This window comes from Grampus griseus (assembly GCF_964374135.1).
Source record: "Grampus griseus genome assembly, chromosome: 1".
NCBI classification, from domain to species: Eukaryota; Metazoa; Chordata; class Mammalia; order Artiodactyla; family Delphinidae; genus Grampus; species Grampus griseus.
Genome location: NC_139017.1, coordinates 115,740,127 through 115,757,263, shown reverse-complemented (window position 1 = coordinate 115,757,263; position 17,137 = coordinate 115,740,127). Strand labels below are relative to the sequence as shown.

At 38.3% G+C, this 17,137-nt stretch overlaps 1 protein-coding gene across 3 annotated transcripts in view; it reads right to left on the bottom strand.

Annotated features, from left to right (window-relative positions):
• USP33 (ubiquitin specific peptidase 33) overlaps positions 1-17,137 on the bottom strand; it is a 70,320-nt gene that overhangs the window by 40,480 nt on the left and 12,703 nt on the right. For all 3 annotated transcript variants that reach the window (XR_014297194.1, XM_082661772.1, XM_082661773.1), the window contains exons 2-5: positions 2,691-2,822; positions 2,434-2,487; positions 1,939-2,001; positions 653-805 (exon numbers count right to left, since the gene is read on the bottom strand). Coding sequence is in view for 2 of the 3 variants with exons in the window: in XM_082661772.1 (XP_082517898.1) it covers positions 653-805; positions 1,939-2,001; positions 2,434-2,487; positions 2,691-2,771 (351 nt within the window). In the remaining variant the exon portion in view is untranslated. The remainder of the gene's footprint in view (positions 1-652; positions 806-1,938; positions 2,002-2,433; positions 2,488-2,690; positions 2,823-17,137) is intronic.

Below are 17,137 nucleotides of genomic sequence, written 5' to 3'. Positions count from 1 at the left end.
TTTTTTTTTGGCCACGCCGCGCGGCAGGCAGGATCTTAGTTCCCCAACTAGGGATCGAACCCATGCGCCCTGCAGCGGAAGCGCGGAGTCTTACCCACTGGAGGGCCAGGGAAGTCCCTCCCTTTCCTATTTTTTATATGACTAGAAAAGTCTCAATATTAAGTGACCAATCTTTGCAAGCTTACCCATCTTTTGTAACCAAACACTGATGTTAAGCTTTAATGTATTCTATCTGGTTTTCAATAAATTAGTAAAATGTTTACAGTAATATACATTGGGGTGAAGCAGGGAGGGAAATGAGGAAAAGAGAGCTGAATTAGGGCCTATCAAAGAAGGCCCATCACCTCTCCTAGAATCAGACTGGCTAGAAAAAGAAACATTATTTAAACCAGCTGTTTTTTTAAGTTTTTAAAACACATCAGATGCTTTTCCATCTTCAGACAGGTGTGGGCTTCAACTTCACTCTAATCCATCACTCTATAAAAGAACAAAGGCCAGCTTCGGTGTTTCATTTGAGGAAAGGAGGCACATTATGGAAATTTTTTAAAGTACAGGTGAAGTAGGGCTCTTTTAGATTTCAGCTACATGACAAATTCTGAAATTATTACCTGAAAATATTTGATATTTTAATTACACAGATTTAGATTATTACCTGGATACTATTTTCTTGTGTTTGGTGAAGTGGTTTTACATGAGGTAATGAAGGCTGAGTTCCTAATTTTCTATCCAAAAATACTTCTTTGCTGCAAGCATAACACCATACTCGAAGAGTGGTAAGGTTCACAGTTAAATAATGCTTTGTCTCCTGTATAATTTCATGGGAGAGAGGGAAGAAGAGTCAAAATTATAGTTGAAAACCTTTCAAAAGATCATAGAAGATAAACTGCTGGCCTTTGATGAATAACAATATACTCAAAAGAGAAAATTTAAACTGGAGCACCAAAAAACCATTTTTTAGATAAATTAGATAAATAGATAAATAGATAAATCTAAGCCTACTCCAAAAGTTATTCTATTGTCATTTTTCACCACTATTCATTATAAAGATAAACACAAGAGTTATTATAAGACTCTGCTTTGCGGTTAGCAAGTAATTATAATACAAGAAAACTGACAATAGCACAGTTAACTGTTCCAGGAGATCAGAATGGCAAAAGAATATAAATGACATGAATCAAAGCACAAAACAGCTCAAGCGATAGTGAATATGATCTTGGATATACGAAACTCCAGCCTTTCTCAACTAGAGTTCTGCAAGAGAATAATGCCCTATAGACAATGATCTGAGTAACTATTTTCTCAATTCTCCCAAGAATGGTACAGAGTACCACCATTCTAGATGCACCAAAGAGAAGTAAATTAACTATGTACCATGATGCCTGAGAGCCTTAATTAATTCTCTTGAAGAACCCTGGTTGAGAACAGTTAATGCTGTAGAGATAAATATGAACAAGACAGTTCATTCTCAAGAAAATGTATAGTTTAGAATGGGAGCTCTATCTAATCTGTAAAAGAAGCATGCCAGAATTACACACAAGCACCAAACAACCAGGGTGACGTAGAAACGGGACTCCAGTAAGGAGGATGTAGAGAAAAAGGTATATGAGTTGAGACTTGAAGTCAGTCAGGCCCTGTCATAGCCTAGGCTTCTATTCTTGACTTCAACTTCCATATCCTACTAATATCTTCAGCTACCACCTCCATACATCTGGAGGTACATTTCTTAAATCACTACTCTCTTAATTACAACCTCTTTCTAATACTGATCTTAGCAATTCCCCTCCCCACCTTTTTATAAGCTAAGATTTAACACGTTTATTAAAAAAAAAAAGAAAAACGTACAAAATTTTGAATTACAACTTAATGTTGTATTTGCTTTCCCTTTCCTTCAGGCTCTCTTTAAAAAACGTCTTGCATGAAATTTTTCTACATACATACCTGAGAATGTATGGTGCTATGATCTATTTGTGATTCACCGCAGCCAACATACGAACATCTATTCTATAAATAATTATATAAAAAGGAAAATTAGGTATTTTATAACATGTAAGTTTACAATAATAGCATTACAATTACATTTACAATGAAGTTCTGATCACATGGTTTAACGGAAAGATTAAATGACTTCCCAAGTCAGTTATTTTAACCAAAAGGTACTAGGCACAAAAGAATATAACTGGAATATTTATAAGCTAAAAGATATGTCTCCGCTAATAAAAGGTGAGGGTAAAATATTTTAGTGATTTACCAAACTCTGCGAAAAGCACTGTAAATTAAAGCCCGAAGTTTAAAGTTTAATTTTTATAATCGATAATGATCTTCTTAAAGTATGTTCATTTATGAAGTCCTCTAAGTGTCAAAAAAAATCTTCTAGTTAACCTTATTCAGATATAAATTTTTATATCAAACTTTTGAGAAGAAACATACACATACCTCCAGGCACGCCCAAAGGTTTGGTCCTCTGACTTTACAATCCTGACAAGAACCCTATGAAAGGAAAATCACACAGGCAACATTACCGTTACATAAATACAGCCAAATATATACATTCACTAATATCATATATAAAAAATTTGGATTCATGAACATAGAATATTGTAGTAATCTACAGAAAACACATATCTGGGAGAAAAATGAATATGATCTTTTAAAGGATTTTTTAAAGGAAGAAAAAAAGCCCTCTTTCTTACATGAGATTTTTGTATTAAATCTTCTTTAGTTATTTCACCAACTGAATCCAAATGCGGACAATGACCTCGAAAAGCTGACATTTTGTTAGAAATGTTTTCCTGTTTCTCAAGGCTTTCCAAATGAGGTAATACCTACAGAAAAATTGACCAGAAAAGTCAATTTTAAAAGTGCTAATATATTAAAAATTATTAAAAGATAAAACAAGAAGCATACATGTTTATAAGTTTGCCCTACAAAAGTGTATATTTTCAAATACATCTAGGGTACTTTCACAATTGAAGTTAATTTCAACACTGGAAGTTTCTCTACTAATAAATAATCATTTTATTAAAATTGATACCTATGAGTCAATGTAAGTTTTTCTCCATTACTTTTGCTGCTTTTTCCCCTTTCTCCCATTTCATTTTTTAAAGGTAAATAAAAGGGAAAAAACGTCAGGTTATTCAATTTAAGTATTTTTACCCCTTCTTATTTTTCGTTTAAAAAGATTAACCCTTAGGCTAGAATTGGAATTGAAAAGAAAAAGAATTCAAATGGAAACCTTCATTTTCACACTAGCAATAGCCCACTGATGATATAAATGAAATAGTTTGGTATCCTAGCAATAAACCAGCATAGTCAATTCACATCAGAGTTTCTCAACTCTGGCACCACTGACACTTCAGGCCAGATAATTCTCTCTTGTGGAGGGTTGTCCTGTACATTGTAAGATATTTAGCAACATTCCTTCTTCTACCCACTAGATACCAGAACACCCTCACTACTACCACTCTGAGCTTCGACAACCAATGTCATTAGACAGTGTAAAATTATGTCCTCTGGGGACAAAGTCATCCCAGGTTGAGAACCACATTATCATATGATCCTTCCAACAGCACTGAGATAGGCACCATTATTATCTTCATCTGCATATAAGGCTAATAAGAGAAGAAAACCTAACTGAGTTCGCATTGTTAACATAGGATTCAAACTAGGATTTGAATCCACCTATATATCTCATGGGTAAGAGCCAAGGACTCTAAAGTCAAATAGACCTGAAGATTCCAGTAAGTGCTGAATGCCGTACTCCTACCGTAAGGGTTAAATGAGGTAGTACATGTCACGTGTGTAGCACATACTACACATACACATAAAACTTTATTAGGCACTCTGCATCATCCCTTGAGGTTTTTTTATATGACCAGTAAAAGGTCTCAGACCTCCCTCCCCCATGAGACAACCAGTTTAAGACTGAGGTAGTTTCCCAAATCAATAATAATTTTCCTAATATTCTTCAGGAGTTTCCTCAATTCCATTAAAGTAAACAGAAGGCAAAGTATTTTGCAATCCCAGTGAACTTAATTTCCTCCAAGACATCACAATGTACTGTAATGTCACTAAATTTTATCTACCTCTACTTTAAATCTTATGAATCATAGAGCAAACTTATACACTGCATTCAATGCCCAGATTATTTTATGAATGGTTTAAGTGAGTGATTTCCAAGTAAACATCTCAAGTCTAACTCAGTAAGGATTTCTAGGTCGTCTTTGGACTGCACATTCTACCCATCTATCTATCTATCTATCGCTGTGTTGGGTCTTTGTTGCTGCACACAGGCTTTCTCTAGTTGCAGAGAGTGGGGGCTCTCTTCGTTGCGGTGCGCAAACTTCTCAATGCAGTGGCTTCTCTTATTGTGGAGTACGGGCTGTAGGCACGTGGGCTTCAATAGTTGCAGCACAGGGGCTCAGGAGTTGTGGCTCGTGGGCTCTAGAGCACAAGCTCAGTAGCTATGGCGCACGGGCTTAGTTGCTCTGCAGCATGTGGGATCTTCCCAGACCAGGGATCGAACCCGTGTCCCCTGCACTAGCAGGCGGATTGTTAACCACTGCGCCACCAGGGGAAGTCCCGGATTGTACATTCTTAATAACAGGGCATTTTATGAACTTTCATTCATCTTTGGGGTTTGAGAAAATTATTTGGGAAAAAGTTAAGAAACTTTCTAGGAAAGAATAAACAGTTATACATGTGCTGAAATATTAACACATTAGAAAACACATTAAATAAAAAGCTTCTATCAAATCAAATCAAATGATAAGTCCAATATTATACTGCAACTTACTAAATACAACAGGAATAAGGCTGGGGTTGATATTGAATAAGTCATTATTTATAAATACCACATTACTACGTAATATTACATAAGCCATGCTCCTGACTTTCAGAGCATGAAGTTAAACTTAAAATAATTAATATTTTCCATTTTTTATTTATATATGGAGGAGGGTTTCCCACCCACCTCTCACTTCCTTTTGTAATTAGATATCTTTTCCCTCTTACCCAAATACTCCCACTTGCAACCATAATGGAGTGACATGGACCAGATTTACCCTCTCAAATAAGTAAGAAACCAGACCAAAAAATATAAAATAATGGTTTTCAGACACAGACACTGGATAACAGGTACTGCAGGACACTGATCCATAAGATAAAAACAAGGTGACTACCCCAACTTACTGCCTGGAGAGAATTTCCTTCTAGGCCACAGTACAGGTAGAAGAAAACCCAAACAGATTTTGGTGATCTCTCTAAGTTGAAGAGACAGAGTTGAAAATTCAGGGAGGCCAAGGTGAGTAACAGACAGTAAAGAACTGAATAGAGAGAAGTGAACTCTGGAGATTCGTAAAGGGCTACCATTATGTTTTCAACCAGTACTGATGAGCATGTGCCTGTGATTAAACTACCCTAAGAAGGGGAAAGAACTATTGGAAAGGAGCAGGTAGAACAATTCTCAAAGCCAACCCAGGTCTGTCTGTGTTTCCACCAGAGTTGAAAGATTTCATAATACAGAAGGAATAAAATAGCATACTCAGAAGGGTATCACCTTAGTATTGGGAAAAAATTATCCCTAGAAGAAAGACTACTTTGGTTCTGCCTTCAAAAAGTTCAAAAGAGAGCATTACAGGGTCAAACTGTTCCCAAGAAATTTAACTGTGCCTCAGAAAAAAAAATGAACATTTAAAGGAATGAAAACAACCAGCACCTGACAAGGTAAAAATCAAATGTCTGGCATCCAATCAAAAACTATAAGATATACAGGGGCTTCCCTGGCAGCACAGAGGTTAACAATCTGCCTGCCAGTGCAGGGTACACAGGTTCGAGCCCTGGTCTGGGAAGATCCCACATGCCGTGGAGCAACTAAGACCATGCGTCACAACTACTGAGCCTGTGCTCTAGAGCCTGCAAGCCACAACTACTGAGCCCATGTGCCACAACTTCTGAAGCCCACACACCTAGAGCCCGTGCTCCACAACAAGAGAAGCCACCACAATGAGAAGCCAGTGCACCACAACAAAGAGTAGTCCCTGCTTGCCACAACTAGAGAAAGCCCACGCACAGCAACAAAGACCCAATGCAGCCAAAAATAAACAAATTAATTAATTAATTTAAAAAAATTATAAGATAGGGCTTCCCTGGTGACGCAGTGGTTGAGAGTCCGCCTGCCGATGCAGGGGACACGGTTTCGTGCCCCGGTCCGGGAAGATCCCACGTGCCGCGGAGCGTCTGGGCCCATCAGCCATGGCCGCTGAGCCTGCGCGTCTGGAGCCTGTGCTCCGCAAGGGGAGAGGCCACAGCAGTGAGAGGCCCGCATACCGCAAAAACAAAACAAAAAAAATTATAAGATATACAATGAAGGAAAATCTGACCCTCAGTGGGGAAGAAAAACTAAGGGACCCAGACATAAGACAGATGATAGAATAAAGGATACAAATGATAAGGAGAGACATGAAAGATAGGGGAAAAAAGACCCAAATCAAGTATTTAGATGTTAAAAAAAAAATTTGAGGTGAAAAATACAATGGATGAGATTAAGAGTAGATAAGACAAGGCAAAAGAATAATGAACTTGAAGACACAGCAAAAGAAACTATGAAACACAAAGATGGAGAAACTTAAACAAGAGCATCACTCAGCTAGATGGAAAAGTCTGAACAGGATGAAAACTAAAAAACCTACAAATTGAAGCAACACAAGATATAAGAACAAATAAAACCACAGCATATCAAAAACAAGTTGCTTAAAACCAGTGACAGGACAGACATCTTAAAAGCAGCCCCAAAAGACCCAGAATGTATACTAGAAACAACATAAGCTGGAAGGCAGAGGAGCAACATCTTTACAGTTTACTGAAGGAACACTGTCAACCAAGAACTCCATACCTAGGAAAATATCTTTCAAAAACTAAGGCAAAATAAAGACTGCATTAGACATAATAAAGCTGAAAGAATTTATCACCAGCATACCTGCACTATAAAACCTGTAGGTATGCTTTAATAATTTTCTATATAAATCATACACAAATACACATACAGAGATATACATGGCCATCTTTTTTGTCAATAATATTTTATTTTTTCAATAATATTTTAAAAGACATCCATTTATGTCAAAATTTTCATGGATACATACGAAATGCATTCACACATGGATGCATGCATTCAATCAATTCTTCTAATAATAGACTTTCACTTTGCTTCCATATTCTGCCACTAAAAAATCCATGTAAACATAATGGGTGGGCTTTTATATTTGTATTACATGGGCCAATTTATAAAAATAGATTTTACAATATTACTTTCCAAAAATGCTATAACAATTCATATTTCCACTCATAAGGGAATACCATTTTCTGTACATCAACACTATTTTCTATACTAGTAAAGGTATTACTGGCTTTCTTTTTTTTAACTGTTGTCATTTGATGGGTATGCTGTTATATTTCACTAGTATTTAATTTGCATTGTCTTGACATGCGTGGCTAGCTCAGTCAGTGGAGCACGAGACTCTTTAATTTGCATTACCTTGACAACCTGTGAGACTGTCTTTTCATGAATTTTATAGCCTCCTAGATTTGTTATTTTATTTAACGGCTCTTTAAATCTTTGCTCTTTTTACAATTGGGTTGATAGCCTCTTCTTGTAAACAGAATCCTGTCTTCTATACTGCAACCATTTTTCAAACTTACTATTTGTCTATTAAGTTTTTAATTTTTAATTTTGATGAAATACACATAAGTTTATCATCCTAACCTTTTTTTTTTTTTTTTTCTTCTTCCGTACGCAGGCCTCTCACTGTTGTGGCCTTTCCCGTTGCGGAGCACAGGCTCCGGACGCGCAGGCTCAGCGGCCATGGCTCACGGGCCCAGCCGCTCCGGGCATGTGGGATCTTCCCGGACCGGGGCACGAACCCGTGTCCCCTGCATCGGCAGGCGGACTCTCAGCCACTGCGCCACCAGGGAAGCCCATCCTAACCATTTTTAAATGTACAGTTCAGTAGCATTAAGTACACTCACACTGTTGGGCAATCAATCTCCAGAACTCATCCCATCTTGCAAAAGTGAAACTCCACAGCATTACACAGCAACTCTCCATTCCCCCTCCCACCAACCACTGGCAACCACCGTTTCACTTTTTGTCTCTACAAATTTGACTAGTCAGGGTACTTCGCAAGTGAAATAGAGTATTTTCTTTGTGATTTATTTTACTTAGAATAATGTCCTCAATGTTCGTTGATTTTTATAGCTTGGGCCAGAATTTCCTTCCTTTTCCAGACTGAATAACATTCAATTGCGGTGATATCTCACTGTGGTTTTGATTTGCATTTTTGCAATTAGTAATGTTGAGCATCTTTTCATGTGCTTGTTAGGCATTTATTTATATACCTTCTTTGGAGAAAAGTCTATTCAAGTACTTGAGCCATTTTTTTAATCGAGTTTTTGCTTTTTGGTTGTTCAGTTGTAGGAGTCCTTTATGTACTCTGGATATTTAGCTCCTTACCAGATACACAATTTGCAAATATTTTCGCCCATTCCATAGGTGGCCTTTTCACTCTGTTGACTGTGTCCTTTGATGCACAGAAGTTTCTAACTGATATAATCCAAGTTATCTATTTACTACTTTTGTGATCTGTGCTTTTAGTGTCAGATCCAAGAAGTCGCTGCCAAATCCAATGTCACAGTTCCCCCCTCTATGTTTTCTTCTAAGAGTTTTAGTTCTTATGTTTAGGCCTTTGATCCACTAAAGTCAATTTTTGTATGTTTGTGTAAGGTAGGGATCCAATGTCATATTTTTGCATATGGATATACAGTTTGCCCAATACCCTTTCTCTAAAAGACTGTTTTTTCTCCCACTGAATGGTCTTGGCACTCTTGACAAAAAACATTTGACCAGGGGATACTTTACTAAGATGGTGAAGTAGGCAGACCCCGAGCTCACCTCCTTCCACACACACACAAAAATTACAACTATTTACAGAGCAACTATCTATGAGAATGACCTGAAGACTAGCAGAAAAGATTTTCCAGAACTAAAGATATGAAGAAGGAACCATGAAATAGATAGAAGGAGCAGGGATGCAATATAGTCAAGACCCACACGCCTGGGTAGGCAACCCACAAACAAGAGAATAATCACAATTGCAGGGAATTCCCTGGTGGTCCAGTGGTTAAGAATCCACCTTCCAGTGCAGGAGACGCAGGTTGGATCCCTGGTTGGGCAACTAAGACCACACATGCTGCAGGGCAACTAAGCCTGTGCACCGCAACTACTGAGCCCACAAGCCACAACTAAACTAGAGAGCCTGCACACCACAACTAGAGAGAAGCCCACGCACCACAATGAAGAGTCCACGTGCCACAATGAAAGATCCCACGTACCATAACTAAGACCAGACACAGCCAAAAATAAGGAATATTAAAAAAGAAATCACTACTACAGAGTTTCTCCACAAGGAGTGAAGGTTCTGAGCCCCACACTGGGCTCTCCAGCCTGAGGGATCTGCACAGTGAAAATGAGCCCCCAGAATATCTAGCTCTGAAGGCCAGCAGGGCTTGAGTATGGGAAAGCTGGTGGTCTGCAGGAAACAAAACTCCACTCTTGACTGGCAACCTCTACAAGAGGCAGCACCTGGCAGCCAACCAGGCCAGGGGCCAGCCCCAGCCACTAGCACACCCACAGCAGTCAGCGCTGCCACAACAGAAGACCCCACAATTGCCCCTTATTTGATAAGGGATCAATATCCAAAATATACAAAAAACTCATACAACCCAACATCAAAGATGCAAGCAACCTGATTTAAAAACGGGCATTTTAAATAGACATTTTCCATAAAAGACATACAGCTAGCCAAGAGACACATGAAAAGATGCTCAGCATCACTAATCATCAGGCAAATGCAAATCAAAACTGCAATGAGATATCACCTCATACCTGTCAAAATGCCTATTATAAAAAGGACAACAAACAAGTGTTGGTGAGGATGTGGAGAAAAGGGAACCCTTGTGCCCTGTTGGTGGGATTGAAAATTGGTACAGCCACTATGGGAAACAGTATGGAAGTTCCTCAAAAAATTAAAAATAGAACTATCATATGATCCAGCAATTCCACTTCTGCATACTTTTCTGAAGAAAACAAAAACACTAATTCAAAAACATACATGGGCATCCCTATGTTAATGCAATATTATTTACAACAGCCAAAATATGGAAACAACCTAAGTATCCATCAACAGATGAATGGATAAAAAATATGTGGGGTGTATACACACACACACACACACACACACACACACACACACACATATACACAAAATGGAATACTACTCAGCCATAAAGAAGAATGAAACCTTGCCATTTGTGACTACATGGATTGACCTAGAGGGTATTATACTAAGTGAAATAAGTCAAAATAAGAAAGACAAATACGTATACATGGAATCTAAAAAACAAAACAGAAACGAACACATAAACACAGAGAACAGGTGGTTGCCAAAGGGGAAGGGGTGGGGGCATGACAAGAAAAAAAAATTAAAGTAACTACATGAGGTAATGAATGCTAACTAGCTTGACTGTGGTAATTACTTTCCAATGTATGTTTATATGAAACTGCCACGTTGTACACCTTATATATAAAAATTTTTGTCAGGGGCTTCCCTGGTGGCGCAGTGGTTGAGAGCCCGCCTGCCAATGCAGGCGACACGGGTTCGTGCCCCGGTCCAGAAAGATCCCACATGCTGCGGAGCGGCTAGGCCCGTGAGCCGTGGCCACTGAACCTGTGCGCCCAGAGTCTGTGCTCCGCAATGGAAGAGGCCACAACAGTGAGAGGCCCGCGTACTGAAAAAAAAAAAGCCTAAAACTATTGTTAACTTTCTTATGGTACGCTTTATTATTAAAAGTTTGCATTTATAAAATCAGACAGATCTCATTCTATAATAGCATCTGAGTTTCCAATCTTAAGGTTTCCTTCACCCTAATTTATAGAGCTAAAGCTGTAGAATACCCTTAAATTTTTTTTTTTAACAAGGCTTTTAATCTATCTGGAGTTTATCTTAAGACAGGAATCCAATTTTATTTTCCTCCAGATGGGTAGACATTTGTACCAGTGCCTTTATTATACAATCAACACATTTCCCACTGAATTATAATCCTATCTTTATTCTTTATTAAATTGGCACATAAAATATTTCTGGATTTTCTTTTTTTGTAAACTCATCTGTCTGTGCCCATATTATATTAATCTAATTCAGAAACTAATATTCTACACAGAATAGTTTGATAACTGTAAAAACATACTTCCTTCACTGTTCCATTTCCATTTCCTTGTCTACTCTCTAAGTACACTAGACAACCTGATAATTTTACCTCTTCTGTTCCAATATTGCTACCAGCTATTTAATTTTACTGTTTTAATGCATTTATTAGAACCTCTAAAGGCAATCTTGAATATAAAGGTGACTGTAAGCATCCATGTCAGGGTCCTTATATTAATGTTTTGCCATTTAGGATATCTGCTATAATTTTTTTCCATTCTTAGTGTACTTACATTTTTAAAATCAGAAATGGTCTTCTAAATTGAAGTACAGGGACTTCCTTGGTGGCACACTGGTTAAGAATCTGCCTGCCAATGCAGGGGACACAGCTTCAAGCCCCTGCTCCGGGAAGATCCCACATGCCATAGAGCAACTAAGCCCATGCGCCACAACTACAGACCCTGTGCTCTAGAACCTGAGAGCCACAACTACTGAACCCCCGTGCTGCAACTACTGAAGCCCGCGTGCCTAGAGCCTGTGCTCTGCAACAAGAGAAGCCACTGAAATGAAAAGCCCGCGCACCACAATGAAGAGTTGCCACCGCTGGCCACTAGAAAAACAAAGACCCAGTGCAGTCAAAAATAAAATAAATTAATTTTAAAAACTGAAGTATAGTTGATTTATATTATTATATTAGTTAGAAATGGTATTAATGAACTCTATCGAATGTCTTTTCACGGCGGAGTCAAGATGGTGTACTAGGAGGACGTGGAATTCACATCTCCTCACAATTAGGGCACCTACCAGGCACTGGTGGGGGACCACGGAGACCTAAGGGGACGGGAGGAACCCCCAGCGACCATCTTGCGAGATCTCAATTCCCAGGCTGGAGGTCGGGCCCAAGCTCCCATGGTGGGAGTTCCAAGTCGAACTCACTGGACTAACAGAGAACTTCAGACCCCAGGGAATATTAACCAGAGTGAGGCCCCCCCAGAGGTCCTCATCTCAGCACCAAGACCCAGCTCTAACCAACTGCCTCCAAACTCTATTGCTGGATGTCTCAGGCCAAACAACCAGTAAGACAGGAATACAGCACCATCCATCCATCAAAAAAAAAAAAAAAAAAGAAAGAAAAAAGAAAAGAAACGACAAAAAAATATGTTACAGGGCTTCCCTGGTGGTGCAGTGGTTGAGAATGTGCCTGCCAATGCAGGGGACACGGGTTCAAGCCCTGGTCTGGGAAGATCCCACATACCATGGAGCAACTAAGCCTGTGAGCCACAACTACTGAGCCTGCACGTCTGGAGCTTGTGCTCCACAACAAGAGAGGCCACGACAGTGAGAGGCCTGCGCACCGCGATGAAGAGTGGCCCCTGCTCGCCGCAACTAGAGAAAGCCCTCGCACAGAAACGAAGACCCAACACAGCCAAAAATAAATAAATAAATTTAATTTAATTTAAAAATATATATATATATATGTTACAGATGAAGGAGCAAGGTAAAAACCTACAAGACCAAATAAATGAAGACGAAACAGGCAACCTACCTGAAAAAGAATTCAGAGTAATGATAGTAAAGATGATCCAAAATCTCAGAAACACAATGGAGAAAACACAAGAAATATTTAACAAGGTTCTAGAAGAACTAAAGAGGAAACAAACACTGATTAACAACAGAATTACTGACATTAAAAATACTGTAGAAGGAATCAATAGCAGAATAACAGGGCAGAAGAACAGATAACTGACCTGAAAGATAAAATGGTGGAAATAACTACTAGGGAGGAAAATAAAGAAAAAAGGATGAAAAGAATCGAGGACAGTCTCAGAGACGTCTGGGACAACATTAAACGCACCAACATTCAATTTTAGGGGTCCCAGAAGAAGAAGAGAAAAAGAAAGGGACTGAGAAAATATCTGAAAAGATTACAGTCGAACACTTCCCTAACATGGGAAAGGAAATAGTCAATCAAGTGCAGGAACCACAGAGAGTCCCATATAGGATGAACCCAAAGAGAGACACTCTGAGACACATATTAATCAAACTATCAAAAATTAACTACAAAAAAAATATTAAAAGCAGCAAGAGAAAAGCAGCAAATAACCAAGGGAATCCCCATAAGGTTAACAGATGATCATTCAGAAGAAACTCTGCAAGCCAGAAGGGAGTGGCAGGACATTTTCAAAGTGATGAAAGGGAAAAACCTACAACAAAGAATACTCTAGTCAGCAAGGATCTTATTCAAATTCAATGGAGAAATTAAAACGCTTACAGATAAGCAAAAGTTAAGAGAAATCAGCACCACCAAACCAACTTTACAACAAATGCTAAAGGAACTTCTCTAGGAAGGAAACACAAGAGAAGGAAAAGACCTACAAAAACAAACCCAAAATAATGAAGAAAATGGTAATAGGAACATACATATTGATGATTCCATTAAATGTAAATGGATAAATGCTCCAACCAAAACACATATACTGGCTGAACAGATACAAAAACAAGACCCATATATCTGCTGTCTACAAGAGACCCACTTCAGACCTAGTGACACATACAGACTGAAAGTGAGGGGATGGAAAAAGATATTCCAGGCAAATGGAAATCAAAAGAAAGCTGGAGTAGCAATTCTTGTATCAGACAAAATAGACTTTAAATAAAACTATTAAAAGAGACAATGAAGGACACTACAAAATGATCAAGGGATCAATCCAAGAAGATATAACAATTGTAAATATTTATGCACCCAATATAAGAGAATTTCAATACGTAAGGCAAATGCTAACAGCCATAAAAGAGGAAATAATAACACAATCATAGTAGGGGACTTTAATATCCCACTTTCACCAATGCACAGATCATCCAAAATGAAAATAAATAAGGAACAAAAACTTTAAATGACACATTAAACAAGATGGACTTAACTGATATTTGTAGGACATTCCATCCAAAAACAACACAATACACTTTCTTCTCTACTGCGCATGGAACATTCTCCAGGATAGACCATATCTTGGGTCACAAATCAAGCCTTGGTAAATTTTAGAAACCTGAAATCATATCAAGTATCCTTTCTGATCACAACACTATGAGAATAGATATCAATTACAGGAAAACAACTGTAAAAAATACAAAAACATGGAGTCTAAATAATACGTCACTAAATAACCAAGAGATCACTGAGGAAATCAAAGAGGAAATCAAATAATACCTAGAAACAAATGACAATGAAAACAATGATGACCCAAAACCTATGGGATGCAGCAAAAGCAGTTCTAAGAGAGAAGTTAAAAGCAATACAATCCTACAAGAAACAAAAAAAAATCTCAAATAAACAACCTAAACATACACCTAAAGCAATTAAAGAAAAAAGAAGCAAAACCCCCCTCAAAGTTAGCAGAACGAAAGAAATCATAAAGATCAGATCAGAAATAAGTGAAAAAGAAATGAAGGAAACAATAGCAAAGATCAATAAAACTAAAATCTGGTTCTTTGAGAAGATAAACAAAATTGATTAGCCAAACACATCAAGAAAAAAAGGGAGAAGACTCAAATCAACAGAATTAGAAATGAAAAATGAGAAGTAACAATAGACACTGCAGAAACACAAAGGATCATGAGAGATTGCTACAAGCAACTATACACCAATAAAATGGACAACCTGGAAGAAATGGACAAATTCTTAGAAAAGCACAACCTTCTGAGACTGAACCAAGAAGGAACAGAAAATATAAACAGACGACTCACAAGCACTGAAACTGAAACTGTGATTGAAAATCTTCCAACGAACAAAAGCCCAGAGCCAGATGGCTTCACAGGCGAATTCTATCAAACATTTAGAAAAGAGCTAACACCTATCCTTCTCAAACTCTTCCAAAATATAGCAGAGGGAGGAACACTCCCAAACTCATTCTATGAGGCCACCATCACCCTGATACCTAAACCAGACAAAGATGTCACAAAAAAAGAAAACTGCAAGCCAATATCTCTGATGAACATAAATGCAAAAATCCTCAACAAAATACTAGCAAACAGAATCCAACAACACATTAAAAGGATCATACACCACGATCAAGTGGGGTTTATCCCAGGAATGCAAGGACTCTTCAATATATGCAAATCAAACAATGTGATACACCATACTAACAAACTGAAAAATAAAAACCATATGATCATCTCAGTAAATGTGGAAAAAGCTTTCCACAAAATTCAACACCCATTTATGATAAAAACACTCCAGAAAGTAGGCATAGAGGGAACTTACCGCAACATAATAAAGGCCATATATGACAAACCCAGAGCCAACATTGTTCTCAATGGTGAAAAACTGAAACCATTTCCTCTACGATCAGGAACAAGACAAAGTTGCCCACTCTCACCACTATTATTCAACATATTTTGGAAGTTTTACCCACAGCAATCAGAGAAGAAAACGAAATAAAAGGAATCCAAATGAGAAAAGAAGAAGTAAAGCTTTCACTGTTTGCAGATGACATGATACTATACATAGAAAATCCTATGCTACCAGAAAACTACTAGAGCTAATCAATGAATCTGGTAAAGTACCAGGATACAAGATTAATGAACAGAAATCTCTTGCATGCCTATACACTAATGATGAAAAATCTGAAAGAGAAATTAAGGAAACACTCCCATTTACCACTGCAACAGAAAGACTAAAACACCTAGGAATAAACCTACCTAAGGAGATAAAAGACCTGTACACAGAAAACTATGATGCTGATGAAAGAAATTAAAGATGATACAAACAAATGGAGAGATATGCCACATTCTTGGATTGGAAGAATCAACATTGTAAAAGTGACTGGACTACCCAAAGCAATCTACAGATTCAGTGCAATCCCTATCAAACTACCAATGGCATTTTTCACAGAACTAGAACAAAAAATTTCACAATTTGTATGGAAACACAAAAGACCCCGAATAGCCAAAGCAATCTTGAGAAAGAATAACAGAGCTGGAGGAATCAGGCTCCCTGACTTCAGACTATACTACAAAGCTACAGTAATCAAGACAGTATGGTACTGCCACAAAAAACAGGAACATAGATCAATGGAACAGAATAGAAAGCCCAGAGATAAACCCACGCACATATGGTCACCTTATCTTTGATAAAGGAGGCAAGAGTATAAAATGGAGAAAAGACAGTCCCTTCAATAAGTGGTGCTGGGCAAATTGGACAGCTACATGTAAAAGAATGAAACTAGAACACTTCCTAACACCATACACAAAAATAAACACAAAATGGATTAAAGACCTAAATGTAAGACCAGACACTATACAATTCTTAGAGGAAAACACAGGCAGAACACTCTATGACATAAGTCACAGCAAGATCCTTTTTGACCCACCGCCTAGAGAAATGGAAATAAAAGCATAAATAAACAAATGGGACCTAATGAAACTTAACAGGTTTTGCACAGCAAAGGAGACAAAAAATAAACAAGACAAGAAGACAACCCTCAGAATGGGACAAAATAGTTGCAAACGAAGCAACTGACAAAGGATTAATCTCCAAAATATACAAGCAGCTCATTCAGCTTAGTATCAAAAAACCCAATTCAAAAATGGGCAGAAGACCTAAACAGACATTTCTCCAAAAAAAGTATACAGATTGCCAACAAACACATGAAAAGATGCTCGGGCTTCCCTGGTGGCGCAGTTGTTGAGAGTCTGCCTGCTGATGCAGGGGACACGGGTTCGTGCCCCCATCCGGGAAGATCCCACATGCCACGGAGCACCTGGGCCTGTGAGCCATGGCCGCTGAGCCTGCGCGTCCGGAGCCTGTGCTCTGCAACAGGAGAGGCCACGGCAGTGAGAGGCCCGCGTACAGAAAAAAAAAAAAAAAGATGCTCAACATCACT